The 15,302-nt window shown below is 40.7% G+C and overlaps 1 protein-coding gene across 7 annotated transcripts in view; it reads right to left on the bottom strand.

Moving 5' to 3' along the window:
* FRY (FRY microtubule binding protein) overlaps positions 1 to 15,302 on the bottom strand; it is a 269,947-nt gene that overhangs the window by 88,620 nt on the left and 166,025 nt on the right. For all 7 annotated transcript variants that reach the window (XM_003913738.5, XM_017951077.2, XM_009191743.4 and 4 more), the window contains 4 exons: positions 8,672 to 8,771; positions 8,186 to 8,357; positions 1,377 to 1,633; positions 755 to 901 (listed from right to left, as the gene is read on the bottom strand). In XM_003913738.5, coding sequence (XP_003913787.3) covers positions 755 to 901; positions 1,377 to 1,633; positions 8,186 to 8,357; positions 8,672 to 8,771 — 676 coding nt within the window. The remainder of the gene's footprint in view (positions 1 to 754; positions 902 to 1,376; positions 1,634 to 8,185; positions 8,358 to 8,671; positions 8,772 to 15,302) is intronic.

Genomic DNA, 15,302 nt, shown 5'->3' with positions numbered 1-15,302 from the left:
AAAAAAAAAAGGAATCCAGTCCCCTGCTATTCTCTTCCCCCCAAGAAACAAATGAGTTTTAGCTGTTTTTATGGTTTTAAATTTTAAAAATAACTCTGGATTAAAGCTCCACATTACTGCAGGCCTCACAGTCCAACCTGAGCCCTGCAAGCCGCAGTGAGGCTTATGTGACTCAAAGCAGCAGGAAGGCATAAACCGTCACAAAAACAACCAGCACAGAAATGCCAATGGAGTTTGGGTTTTCAAAATGCTGTCATTCTGTTGATCCTATCACTTTTAAATACCAACAGTAAATATCAGACGTTGCAGAAGGATTTCTCTGTGCTTACTTCCCTCTTCTACCACTTGAATTTGAAGAGAAAAACCTGGATACTCTACTTTCTTATTCTGTTTCAAGCGCATCAAGATGTAAACATTAGTAATAATACAACACTTTACTTAGTGTCTCTTACATAGTAGGTCCAATGTTTATAGAAGGCAACTTTCGGAAACTGCCAAAAAATATCCACCCCCTGTATCAATAGGTTTCTGTGTCCCAAGGCTCAGAGCAAGGAGATGACAGAGGCATCACTAGCACACATAGCCAGTGTCTAGGGGGCAAGAAGGGAACTTTTATGTAATATCTGGATGAGCTCTCATGTGACTAACTGGACATTTCTATTTTAGCTGGAGCAAAGAGCACATTCTGACTTGCAAATTGCACATGGGAGTCCCTGCAGGAATAATCACTCTTGAAGGTCTGAGAAACACTTACATAGGGTAGGAGAACTGTGTCACTGCTGACCCCACAGAGGCTAATCAGGAACTGCAAGGTGATCCTCAGGTTGTTGCTCCATTTCTCATTGTTGGCTAAAGCATTCCAAGCATTTTCCATTTCTGGCCCAGGAACTTCATCTCCATACTATATAACAAAGTAAAAACCAGCCCAAGAGATGTGTGAAAACTGTAAGGATGCAAAATGTTTGACCAAAAGTAGTTTTGAGGGTCATGACCATCTCAAAATCATAAGGAGGAAACATGACCATTTATCAGAAAGATGCCATCTTTCAGCAAATAGTAATTAATAACGCACAAATCAGTCATGCACAATACCTATTCATGTGAGTTTTTAAAACATTAGGCTTATTTTTATTTTTATTATTATACTTAAAATTGCTGTAAGATACACATAACATAAAGTTTACCATCACCACCATTTGTAAGTGTACAGCCTGTGGCATTAAGTCCATTCATATTGCTGTGCAACCATCACCACTATTTATCCCCATTCATGTGATTTTAAAGGAATTCCATTTTCCCTGGGGTTTGACTAACCCATTTTTTTTTTTTCTGATGATGGAGCCGTGCTATTTGAAGCACATTTCCTCTGAGTTTACCTTGGCCGTCATGTACATGAGGTTGTTCAGGACCAGTGACGTGGCTTCTGGAGAGCCCCAGCCATTTCCTCTCAGCCCGTGAGAAGCAGTGACATCGCCTTCCCGGTCCTTGACTTCGTCCTCTGGGCTGCTGGGGCTCGACCCTGGGAGGAGGAGCCTACTGTCCACCAGCTCGATGTTGTGCAGCCAGGGCAGCAGGTAGGTGAGCATGATCTGGCGCCCGTTGGGGTGCGTTGTGGGGAATCGCTGGCTTACCTCTAAAGATAATTGCAGTGATGGAGAGTCATTCATACCTTATTCCACAAAAATAAATTAAAATTCAAATGCCGGGCCAGGCGCGGTGGCTCACGCCTGTAATCCCACCACTCTGGGAGGCCAAGGTGGGCGGATCACAAGGTCAGGAGATCGAGACCATCCTGGCTAACACGGCGAAACCCCGTCTCTACTAAAAATCCAAAAAATTAGCCAGGCGTGGTGGCGGGCGCCTGTAGTCCCAGCTACTGGGGAAGCTGAGGCAGGAGAATGGCGTGAACCCGGGAGGCGGAGCTTGCAGTGAGCCGAGATCACGCCACTGCACTCCAGCCTGGGTGACACAGCAAGCCTCCATCTCAAAAAAAAAAAAAAAAAAAAAAATTCAAATGCCAACTTGCAGACTGAACAGTGTCCTACATTTACAAAACATTTTCATATACAGGAGCTCCTCAAGGCCGCAGAATCATAAAACCAAGGCTTGTCTGCAAGCTTGTTGCTCCACATCTGGTGCCCTGTGCTGGAAAGTGTATAGCACTGTGGGGCAAGTACAGGCTTGGTAAAAGTGGAGTGAGTTCAAATCTACTGCTAGCGGAAGACGTACATCAGAGGGTGGACAAACTAAGGGACTTGGAGTCAGAAGGGCATGTGTTCAGATTCCACATCCATCACATACTAGCGGCATGTGACTCTGGGCTAGTTACTTAACCTCTCTGCTCCTCAGTTCCCTTGTCGGTAAAATGGAACTGACAGGGCCCCACATCAGGCTACTGTAACGACTAAAAGATATAATTATAATGAATGCAGTGTGCTCAGCACAGTGCCTATCATCCAGCAGGCTCTTATAAATTGTGGTTAGGATCAGTCTAACATCAATGATTATCTTTCCACTGACCCAGTGTCTTACAAAGAGTCTTCCATGAAACACTGGCTGTTAAAAAGTGACATGTGGATCTCTAGGAAGGATAAACCCAGTTTGCAGAGTCGTCTTGAAAACTGCTAAGCATGTGCAAGGTGCCTGCCAAGGGCTGCCTGTCCCTTGTGAGACAAGTGAGTCCAAACAGTGAAGCCCTAAGTCTGGTCCAGCCATTTCACCATTACTTTCTCTCAGAGCATTTTGGCATTGTTTCACTGCTGGCAGCATTTAATTTTATAATCCAAACAAAGTTTCTAAGATAGAGAAGCACAGCATTATGTATATGCAGTAGGCTCCGATATAATCTCCTATTTCTTATATGTAGAGAAGAAGGTGTTTTATCCTCAGGGAAGTCAGAAAGCTTGGTCTCATACAGGTATGATGATCCAGTGTGGCAATGCAATCTCGCTTAGAGGGCTCATGGCTGCTAAATAATAGAACAACACAGATGCCAGGAATTATACCAAGATAATCCACTGGATCTTCTGAAACAGCAGCTTTAATCGATTTGGCCCTTTTCCTAAAATTAAAATTATAATTTTTTACTTTGGAGACCACAGTGTTATGTCACAATACTCAGACAGTGCTAAGCTATTATGTTTTATATAGGTCAAAATTTCCAAATTTACTTGATTTCTACATTTACGGATGTGTCGGATGTATGTGACTGTTATGTCACATACTCAAATCCTTATGAAATCAGAACATTCATTTGTCCCAAGGTACGGGGCATTTTCTAGGCACAAGCCACTGTGCTAGACATGACAAAGACAGCAAAGACTGACGAATGATGCAGTTCCTGCCCCTAAGAAAGAGACTCAGGCAAATTATGTTGACAAATCACTCTGTGGCAAGGGAAACCGTGACAAATGAAATCAGAAAGGCACAGAGTGCTTTGGGGGTTCGGTGGTGGAAAATGACTTCTGGGTGCAAAGACTCAGAATTTAGTTTTATGGTGGGAAAACTATTTAAACTCCACTAGAAGGATCTGGATTTTGAAGAGGGGGGAAAAATTCCCAAAAATGAGTAAGAGAGAGCAGTTACTCAAAAGACCTATCTTTTAACAATGGTATAAAAATCTATAGACTTTTTGGAGCCAAGACTTATGTATTACATAATTTGCTTGTTTATTATGTTAATTGCATTTTGTCTGACAGACATCAGCACCAAGAGGGTAGGGATGTCTGTCTGAGGTATCACAAGCACCCAGGTAGCTCCTGGACAGTCAAGGGTGGTTCCCTTTTTAAAAGGGAACAAGAAAAGAAAAATGCCATAGACATGCAAACAGCCCTCTATTCACTGCTCCAGAAATACTTTAAATAAAATGTGAGACACCATCAGTGGGATGCTCTTGTTCAGTGGACCTGAACAATTTGGCCGTTTACAATAATTAGGTCATTTGAAATTACAGGCAATAAAAATTTCACCACAGGGTTTACATTAAAAACAAGTGTTTGGAATCTATTACAACCTCCTAATTTTTCTGTGCTATTTTTAAAAAGTAATTTCCCATAAGTCAAAACAACCAAAAGGTAATTCTTGAAGGAAATGTAGGTTGAACCTGCTTGCAACTCATAGGAGCCTCTGATCTGGTTAAAGTTGCTGGACTGTTTGTCTTCTCTCTCCTGAATCGTGAACTCCCACTTTACTAGCATCTCCCTCTCAGCTAATACGCATGCTCCAATATCGCTCATCCTTACAACTCCTCCTCTGACACTGCACCTCGCTGGAGGCCCAGCCTCTCTTTCTGCATTCTTTCCCAGCCAGGCCACTGCAATCTGGCTTCTGCCACTACCTCCCTGCAGAAACCACTGACAGTTACCAATGAATCTCGAAACTCCGAGAGTCATTTTCAGGTCTTCTCTTCTGGGATCTCTCTTGCATTGGAGGCTGTGGACTGCTCACTCTCTCCTTCTAAAGCTCTTTTTCCTTTACGTTTCCATGAAACTCTTCTCCTGAGTGTTCTCCCTCCATTCCTTCTCACCCTTCCGTCTTCCTCAGACCAGTCTGCAAAAGTGGGGGTGTCCAGGCCCTTTCTTTCACTCTGTGCTCTCTCCATTCCTGATCTCATCTGTGCCCGTGGCTCTAATCCCTTCCATCCTGCTGTGAGCTGCTACTGCTGACCTCCCCTCAGTCCAGGCTCATACATAGAGGAGGAAGTCCAGCAGACACATACAGTCAACATTCTGGGCTGGCTCCCAATCTCTGCCTTGCCCCAAACCTTCTCCTCTCCCTGTATTGGGTTTCTAGGAGGGTTATCACCACTGACCTCCTTGGTATCACAGTAGGCATTCTCTTCTGTGCCTCTGCCTGGCAGCTTTTCACTCTGGTTTCTCCTCTCCAGTCTCATTGGGCTGTCTTTGTTCAGGCCCTTATCATTTATTATTTCCTCCTTGGACTATTGCCATTGTTTCTTAACTAGCCTCTTCTCTCCAGACTGGATGTTCACTAATCCACTCTCCATAATGCAACCAGGCTTTTACAAATGCAGTCTAATCTTGATACTCACTCTTCTTGTTTGCAACTCATCAGTGGCTTTGAAAACCCCAGCAGCTTGCTTGGATGCTCTCTCTGTTTACAGAGCTCTGAAGTGGGATTCAAAAAGCACATATGGAAGATTGCGGGCCTGCAAACCTCTTAGTGTACACAAGGCCTTCCAAGATACGATTTTGGCCTCTGCGTCTGTCCACTACCATCTCTAGCTTTTCCTGTTCCTGCACATTATGTTACCTAAGCTGACCTCTATATAATCCCCTAATTATATCATGCTAGTTTGTAACTTTAAGCCCATGCATATGCAATAGTCTCTTGGTCTGTAATGTCTGTCAGCTACTTGTCTGCTATGCAAATTTCTACTCCTTTCAAACTACAGCTGAGACAACTTCTCTGGGAAGTCTTCTGATATTCCTGGCCCAATAATTGATTACTCCCTCAGCTACTGTCTAATACACTGGGCATTTTTCTTTTTCAAAAAATTGCATTTGCTATACTGTATCAAAATCATTTGATTGCACATCTAATTTTTTTTTTTTTGAGACACAGTCTCGCTCTGTTCCCCAGGCTGGAGTGCAGTAGCACAATCTCGGCTCACTGCAACCTCCGCCTCTTGGGTTCAAGCAATTCTCGTGCCTCAGCCTCCTGAGTAGCTGGGACTATAGGCATGTGCCACCATGCCCAGCTAATTTTTATATTTTTAGTAGAGACAGGGTTTCGCCATGTTGGCCAGGCTGGTCTTGAACTCCTGGCCTCAAGTGGTCCACCTGCCTCAGCTTCCCAAGGTGCTGGGATTACAGACATGAGCCACTGTGTTTGGCTTGATTGCACATCTATCTTTACTGCTGGACTATGAAAGTTTGATGGGAGATACTTTTATTTCCCTCTGTATTTCTGAAACCCAAGCACAGTGCCTAGCATGTAGGCAGCACTCAAAGCTTGGGTGAAGTGCATAAAAACAAATTTTAGTTTTGAAAGAAGAGAATTAATTTACTAAAAAGGCTTTCATTGGGTCTCTCCACTGTTTCTGGTATTACACACAGAAGTGACTAACTCTGCCTCAGGTAGATGGAGAGGTCTGCACAGTAGAGCTGGATGTTAAGTTAGAGCTTATGGAAAGCTGAAGTTAGGAAGAAAGGGTGAGGGCCATTCAACAGCATGTACAGAAGCAAAGATTTACAAGAGGACCTGGAATGTTGGTCAAAGATTCAGTAGGATTGGAGTAGAGGATTCTTGAATGAAAAGGTAGAAAGCAAGTTTAGAAAAAGCGTTTTTTTCCCCCACCCCTTGGCTGAGTTCTAATTTTATAGCAATGGCTTTGGAGGAAGACAGATCTAGATTTAATTCTGGCTTGGTTCCTTCCTAGCTATATGGTCTTGAAGAAATTATTTAACATCTCTAAAACATAGTTTCTCATCTGTAAAACAGTGATGATGGTGTTGGTGGTCGTTGTGATAATTCCATGCCAGAACTGGGTCAGCTGCTTGGTTTTCATTCGATCATTTTAATCTTCACACATCCTATGGGGTAGTCATTACTATTACAGATAAGGAATGTAATTTAGAGGTTCTGTGACTTGCCCACAGTCAAACAACTAGTGAAAAGTTGCCTGACTTCAAAGCCTCTGTTCTAACCACTGTACTATACCAGGGGTTATAAATATTAAGTGATGAATGCAATGCACATAAAGTGCCTAGCACGGAGCCTGGTACCTACTATCCACTCACTAAATATAGGCTGTTATCAGCTATTTTTAGGACAATTGGGCAGAGAAGTTTGAGTTAAGAACTTCTGTACATATTTGGCTTTGCATAGTGGATGGATTGCCACATGGAGGATAAACTGTAGTTAGGTAACGCAGAGGCAGGGAAGGACTGAGGAGGATCTGGACAAAGAAGTGGTGAGGTGGTGATAGAGATGGAAAAAGAGGATGAATTCAAGAGACCAAAGTCTGTCTCTTGGCAAAGTACTACATAAGCTTAGGCAGGAAGTTAGTTGATAAATGCAATTTTTTTTTTTTTTTTGGAGACAGAGTCTCACTCTGTTGCCTAGGCTGGAGCGGAGTGGCATGATCTTGGCTCACTGCAACCGCTGCCTCCTGGGTTCAAGTGATTCTCCTACCTCAGCCTCCCAAGTAGCTGGGACTATAGGCGCAGGCCACGATGCCCAGCTAAATTTCTGTATTTTTTGTAGAGACGGGGTTTCACCATGTTAGCCAGGCTGGTCTCCAACTCCTGACCTCAGGTGATTAGCCCTCCTCGGCCTCCCAAAATGTTGGGATTACAGGTGTGAGCAACCACGCCCGGCCTACCAAATGCAATTCTTTAGCAATTAATTTTCACAAAAACTATTAATGAAGATTGTAAAGAGTATGCAAAAATTCAAACTTTCAACAACTTATATATGTGGCAAAATACAAGCTACAAAACACCACCACTACCACAACCATCAAACAACTTACAGCAATTATATGTATTATAAATTATACTGTTCATATTTAGCTTTTGTGAAAATTAGTTTCTTTGGGAAATTTATATATATAATGTGTGCAGAAGTTAGTATTATTAATCTAAGCACCCTATATTTGTCATATGTAAGTTTATGCCTACACTGCTTTAGATAAAGAACTTTTTTTCATTTAAAAATTATTATAGAATTTACTTTCACATATAACTGGATCTAGCCCACAGTAATTCTGACCTATAAACTTAGTATGACTAATGATCACTCGAAGATTTTTTTTTTTTTTTTTTTGAGACAGCCTCACTGTGTCGTCTAGGCTGGGGTGCAGTGATATGATCTTGGCTCACTGCAACCTCTGCCTCCTGGGTTCAAGTGATTCTCCTGCCTCAGCCTCCCAAGTAGCTGGGATTATAGGCACATGCCACCACACCTGGCTAATTTTTGTAGTTTTAGTAGCGACAGGATTTCACCATGTTGGCCAGGCTGGTCTCAAACTCCTGATTCAAATGATCTGCCTGCTTCGCCCTCCCAAAGTGCTGGGATTACAGGCATAAGCAACATCGCTCCCAGTCATAACTCTAATAATAAACTAGAATTTAAAAAGAAAAATTACTTAGAGTAACAAAATGATCACATATGTCATTATCAGAAATGATCACATATGTCATTATTGACTATTGCCTGGTACCTGAGAAGAGGGGGAGTGTGAGCTCAGGGTACATCCTGGCCAGCTCACAGGACAAGAGGGTGAGCGACACGCTGTAGAGGGGGGGCAGCGGGCCATGTGTTCCATAGAGAATACTTCCCGGTCTTTGCTCAGCGACTTTCTTCGAGTATACAAAAAGCTTTGCTTCAAGGATCTATAAAGAGGTAGGAAAGTAAAAAGTAGTATGAAAAATATTATCTGGATACTTCAGGAGCATTTGTATTTAACAAACGTTAGAGGTAACAAAATTAATTAACGCCCATTTAAAAACAGTATTAAAGGTGAAACATCAGTTTAATTAGTATGTTTACAAGAGATTATATAATTGCTTTCTCACTCTTCATAGCCACAAATGATATGCAGAAATAAACAAAGGCCTATCAATAAACAGCAATTAGGTAATCAACTACCATTTCTATTTTCTGCACTCAAGGATGGATGTTTTCTACGCCAGTAAATGATACGTGCCTGCATGAGTTGCATGGAGATTTCATAAATCTCTCTGTTGGTGTCAGAGGCCTTGAATAGAACAAGGTTTAACAATGTCACTATGTCGAAGGGATAGTTCCTAAAAACACAACACAACAAAACAAAACAAAGCATGGTTTATAAGACAGCGTGGCTAGGTTGTTACCTCTTAAAATTCTAGCTGGCATGCTGACCTTGGTCACTTATTAATGACATTCTCACCCCCATTTGGCCATTTTTTGCTTCCTTCTTTTTCTATTTGTCGGTAGATCAAGGGAAATGACTTTATTTTGGTTTAAAATTAAATACTGGACACCAGGATAAAAGAACACAAAAGTCTTACCTGATGCAAATGTTCTTTAATGCAAACCGACAAGTGAAAAAGACAGAAAAGGATACGTGTACTAAATTTCTCAATAGCTCACCAAATTAATATTTTCATTTGATTCCTCTAAATTTATTAAGTACCAAACAACGATCAGGAACAACGTGCAAAGTACCAATGATACAAAGATAGCAAGGCTGGTCTCCATCCTTCAGGAGGGCTTACAGTGTAGTCATGGAGACAACCTGTACAGTCTAGTTCTGGTGAGTGTTATGGTGGGAACATCCACAGCATGCTACAAGAATCCTGATGAGGGACACCTACGTTAGATGGGGGGTAGGGAAGTCTTTTCTGAAGAGGAAACAAGTAAAATGGGTCTTGAAGCACGAGGTGATATTAGTCAGGGTCATGGAAGGGGTAGTATAGGAGTGTTCCAGATAGAGAGGACAGCATTTTGAAAGCTTACAAGAATGAAACAGCAAGATACCTATTGTAAAAGGGAAGAATCTTTGTGTAGTAGACTGAATAAAATAAGTAGAGGCCCAGAAGGAGGTGAGGCTAGGCCAGTAGGTGGGTTCAGAAGATGACGAGCCTATGGACTTCACCCTAAAGTTTCAGAGAAGCACTGCAGGATTTGCCACGGGGAGGGAGGCAATGGCATTCACTTTTTAAACAATCATTCTGGTTGCTGTGTGGAGAATGGATTGTATGGGGCCAAGAGTGGAACCTGTTACAAGAATCCAAATGGGAACTGATGAGGGCTTGAATTAGGGCAGAAACAGTAGAGACAGAAGGAAGGGAGAGATCTGAGGAACACTAAGGAGATAAAATCAGCAGGATTTGGTAATTGATAGCATGTGTGGGATGGGGGGGAGAGGAACACAGAAAATAGATTATGTGGCAATTGGCAGTATAACCATATAGAATAGAGAGATTAAATTCATTTTTTTCTTGCTATGTAATCCTATTTAAAGATGTTATCTTTTCACCATATGTATTTTCTTAGATTATAGTGGAAAAGAAGTCATAAATAGAAAACTCCTGGTGAGTTGAACTTTTTCTTTTCTTTTCTTATTTGAGACAAGGTCTCACTGTCACCCAGGCTGGAGTGCAGTGGCATGATCATGGCTCACTGCTGTCTTCACCTCCTGGGCTCAGGTGGATCCTCCTGACTTGGCCTCCCAAAGTGTTGGGATTACAGGTGTGAACCACTGCACCTGGCTGAGTTGAACTATTGAATGGTTTATATATAGAAGGTGGGTGACTACTACTTATTTTCAAACAAACTTCAGGAAGAAAATGACAGCTTGAAGGTGAAAAAACATGTTGGTTGTTTTTCCTTGGGATTCTTTTTTTGATTCCAAATAATTATGTCGTCTAAGAAGTTCTGTTTTAGAACAATCACTGCTTTGGTTTGAATGTTTGCCCCACCAAAACTCACGCTGAAATTTAATCCCCAATGTGGCAGTATTGAGAAGTGAGACCTTTAAGTGGTGACTGGGTCATGAGGCTGCCCTCATGAATGGGTTAATCTATTCATGGATTAATGGATTGACACATATCATGGGAGTGGGGCCAGCAGCTTTATAAGAGGAGGAAGAGAAGCTAGCATGCTCAACTCTGCTGCCATGTGAAGCCCTGAGCCATCTCAGGACTCTGCAGAGAGTCCCCATCAGCAAGAAGGCCCTCATCAGATGAGGCCCCTTGACCGTGCACTTAGTCTCTATAACTGTAAGAAACAAATTGCTTTCTCTATAAATTATCTAGGTATTCTGTTATAGGCAACAGAAAACAGAATGAGACAATCACCCTTCCGGAAAGGCTGTCCTATTACGAACACATCCCATTCTACATTAAGTTCAGTGAGAAATTATAGTAAGAATTGGCTAAACACATGAAAAAGTTTTTCTACTTTTAACATTACTCGAATATTAATTTTTATGACATATTTTTCTTCTAAAAGATTCAAGTAACACATAGGGCTAGAGGGTCCGCCCTGAAGATGGTTCACTTACAGGGCTACAAGTTGGTGTTGCTTGCAGGCAGGTGAATAGAATAAAACGTAGAAGTATCTCATGTCCTTTCATTCTCCCAATTGTTATTTATTTATTTTTTTTTTTTGAGACAGAGTCTCGCTCTGTCACCGAGGCTAGAGTGCAGTGGCGCGATTTTAGCTCACTGCAAGCTCTGCCTCCTGGGTTCAAGCAGTTCTCTGCCTCGGCCTCCCAAGTAGCTGGGACTACAGGCGCCCGCCACCACACCCAGCTAATTTTTTGTATTTTCAGTAGAGACAGGGTTTCACTGTGTTAGCCAGGATGGTCTCAATCTCCTGACCTCGTGATCCGCCCGCCTCAGCCTCCCAAAGTGCTGGGATTACAGGAGTGAACCGCCTCGCCTGGCCCAATTGTTATTCTTATCCAAGAGGCAATTACTGTCAACATTTTGATATTTCAGCTGCCTTCCAAGTCTATATATGAACATTTGCATCAAAATACCTCTCTTTCAATGCACAGGGTTTTAAACATAAATGTGATTACACCACTTGTCTGTACTGTTTGATGATCTGCTTTTTCACTGAACTATAAGGCTCACTTCAGTCTTCCTAATAGCTGCCACATATTCCATTTTAGGAACATATCCTAAACAACTACTCTTGTAATGGGTACTGTGGTGTGCCACCTAGATCCTTCTTTCAGGATGGAGGCACTCAATCCTCCAGCTAAACTGATGGCAGCTGAATCCTCCATCTGAAGCCTTCTCTGGGAACTGCCTTCAGCCAGAGGTTTGCCTAGGTCAAGGTTGTATCTGTTCCCCAGCAGCAGCCCCAGTGGGAATGACTGAGGTTTCTTTTCTCTTCCAGTCCTAATTCCTTCATTTCCCCATAGATGTTGACCCCAAGGGCCCACCCTAATAAATGTCCCGCATTCAAATATCCATCTCAGTCTGTTTTCTGGGAGATCCAACTTTTGACTTGCATTGATAGACACTTAGACTGTTTTCACTTTTTCATTATAGTGCCACAAACACCAAATGTGCTGGCCTTTTTTTAGAAAAAATTCATAGAGAGGTCATGCACGGTCAAAGGGCACATTTAAAATTTTGGCAGATACTGATATATTGCCCTCCAAAATAGGTTTATTAATTTTTATTCCAAAATGATTACTTTTCTGTAACTTGTATTTTTAAATAAACACAGTCTGTTTGGTGGGTCTGATGAAAAATTGGGGAACTACCCCCAGATGATGGTGGTGATGATAATGAGTGTCAGAACGATGTTGAATGATGGGCGACATTGATGTTATCATGTGCTTACTTTGTGCCAGGTACTGTGCCAAGGCCTTTACTTAGATTTATTATTTAATCTTCACAACAAGCATGCAAGGCCTAGAGAAAAGTACTTGCTTCAGGTCGTGTGGAAGTGGTGGAGTCCAGACTCCTAAATAAGTCTGACTTCAAAGAATTCAAGCTCTTCTCCACAATGCTCACAGTCTCCTAGACAGTCCACAATAGTGCATTTCATAGCCAGTGTAGTTTGGAATTGTTACAAACTGCTGTATCTCGGAACAGACCTTTCTGCCTATAAAAGTAGAAAGGAAACTCCCTTCTGAGCCTTATAGTAGCAGAGATGCTTTACCTATGTCTCTGTCTTCTGACACTGGAATTTAATACTAATACATTTATATATATACAAATATATATATATATGAACCAAATATATTGCTGAATCGCTGGAGATTTAAAGGCAGGAAAAGGGCAGACAAAGCCTCCCTCTTACTAGGCAGGGTCATGCACTTGACCTTGTAATTAGAGAATTTATTTTGTTGTTGAAGAATGAGCTACGAGATTCATGAGCAACAACATTGAAAGGAATAACAGATCCAGAAAATGAAAGAAACCCAGAGGAGGAAACAATGAAGGAGATTTCAAATAAGCAAAATAGTACAAAGAAAGTATCTGTACTTAGATGTTGAAAACAGGCTGAGAAATGGAATCTTATACCTTTCAGTATTTAATTATTCAGCATAGGCAGAGCAAGGGTAAAAGATAAAGACAGCTGTGATCACACCAAATAAAAATCAAATGATAAAATAAATATGGGAGGTAGATATGACTCAAAAAGTAAACAAGAAATCAAACTATCTAGAAGAGAGGAGATACTGAAGAATTTGGGAAATGTCGGCTAGCTCTGGCTTACCTAGTACTATGTTACAAAGCTCAGGACGGCTCTGAGGTATTCTGAAGAGAAAGATTTTACTAGTTAATTGAGGTGATTACTTCACAGCTGTTCTCCAACAACTATTGAATAACAGCGTTTATGGCGTATTTACCATTTGTTAGGCCTTAGGCCAAGAGGTTGTTTTTGCTTAATCATTACTCGAACCCTGTCATCAACCGTATTTCACTAGCGGGTAGGCATCTGCAGTAATTTGTTCAAGAACACACAGCTTGATTAGAGGTCGAGTGAGGATTTGAACCCAAGATAGCATGTTTCTGGAGCCCAGATTCCCAACTCTGCTCTCCCGAAATACTCCAGATGGCTGACACAACCAAATAAGGTTATTTATCATCAGTTAGGGAGTGTGATTGGGATTTATGAATCATAAGCTTTGCTTGTCTTCCTTGTTGATAGATGGATATTATTCCCTGAAGAAATGGGCATTTACTTCTAAGAATTGAAGTTTGCTAAGCCTGACTTAAATAACGAAGATTTATAGAAAGTTAACTTAAAGAAAAACAAACATACAAACAATGCCAACACAAACCACCACCAAAAATAAATCCAACAAAATTATTTAAAAATCAACACTTTGCACTTTGTTCTTACAAACAATTCTAAAACATCTATTAAACACGTTTTAAGAGTGTGTTGGAAGGTAAAAGTAAAAATAATGAAATTCTTCAGTATTTAATTAAAACGTAAAGAGAATTCTGGTGCGTTAAGCTAGTGATTGGAAATGGCCTATACTCTTAATACACAATTTACCTCGATTTATAACCTTGGAAAGTCATTTAGTTTCTTTCTCAATTTCCTTATCTATCTTATTCTAATCTCATTTGAAGTCAGGGAAAAATCAATACAGACACAAACAGAAGCCAAATAGTTATTTGAACTAAAGCTGGCTAACGAGTAAGCAATTTTTTGTACTAAACTTTTAGTAGTGAGCTGTATCTAATAGCTTTTAATCACATATGTTAACATATTTTATGAAAAATTTTGCAAAATTAATACTGCCAGTTCTACCATCACTTTCTTTTTCCTAATTTCCTTTGGTCCTATTCAAGTTCTGTTCTGACTTTCTATCTCCTAATATCACCAGAGTCATAGCATAGCATAGCATAGCTATAGAGTTTTGACTAGAGAACAGTAAGTTCACAGCACATGCACACACACACACACTCACACACAGTCCATTACTGCTGGAAAAATAACCAAAAAGAAGGATGTAGAGAACCATTTTTCCCCATTGCCACAGCTAATGAACATTGATGTATTAATTACACAAAAATGGCAAATCCTCTTTTCTAAAGCTAAAATAGAAAATTTAAATCAACAAGAACATTTAAAAAATTTTAATCTTTCAGGTAATTTAAAGTCAATTATGAGTGGTTTCTTAATAAATAAATGTGCTTATAAACTGTCATAATTCTCTACAAATAAATCCCGGAGATGATAATTCCTATTTGAAAAGGAGGAGATCATTATTTATCTTACAAGAATTCTTTGCTTTAGAAAATGACTTGTAGGAGTTACTGTGTAGATAACTTGTTTGAGAAACTTAAAATAAAATTCAGTTTGCATATGACTTTTCAGAAACATATTTCATAAGGTCTTCAGTTGCTTTTTAGATGCAAACTTACAGAAGACGAATGAAGCAAGAGCTGAAAATACCACAATTGGTTTTGGAAAAAAGTACTGCAAACACAAGCACAATGACTGCTCAAGCCTCTCTGGAGGCCTGTCTAGACTACACAGGCTGAGAATTTATGTGGAAAGAGCAAATTTAGGCAACAGCTGAAATTTTAAATTCTGAACACGCCCTGTGTTGAGAAATGGCAGAAACACTGGTCACTATCTGGACAGTTGGGTTCAAGCCATTGTATTCTTCTGCCCTCTGCCCTTCCTTCAGAATAGATGAGTGTCGTGAATGCAAATAGATATGCAGTATTTGTCTAAGAAACCAAGATAGTGTATAATGATACCTTAAAAAATACTTGGAACATAGCAGGTTTTATGACCTAATATTTTTGTGACTAGAGATGATATTGAAATTGAGACTATGTTGCTAAATTTATTAAGCATTTATT

Source organism: Papio anubis, chromosome 15 (genome assembly GCF_008728515.1).
Source record: "Papio anubis isolate 15944 chromosome 15, Panubis1.0, whole genome shotgun sequence".
NCBI lineage: Eukaryota > Metazoa > Chordata > Mammalia > Primates > Cercopithecidae > Papio > Papio anubis.
The sequence above is the reverse complement of the archived record's forward strand: the minus strand, read 5'-3'. Positions and strand labels throughout refer to the sequence as shown.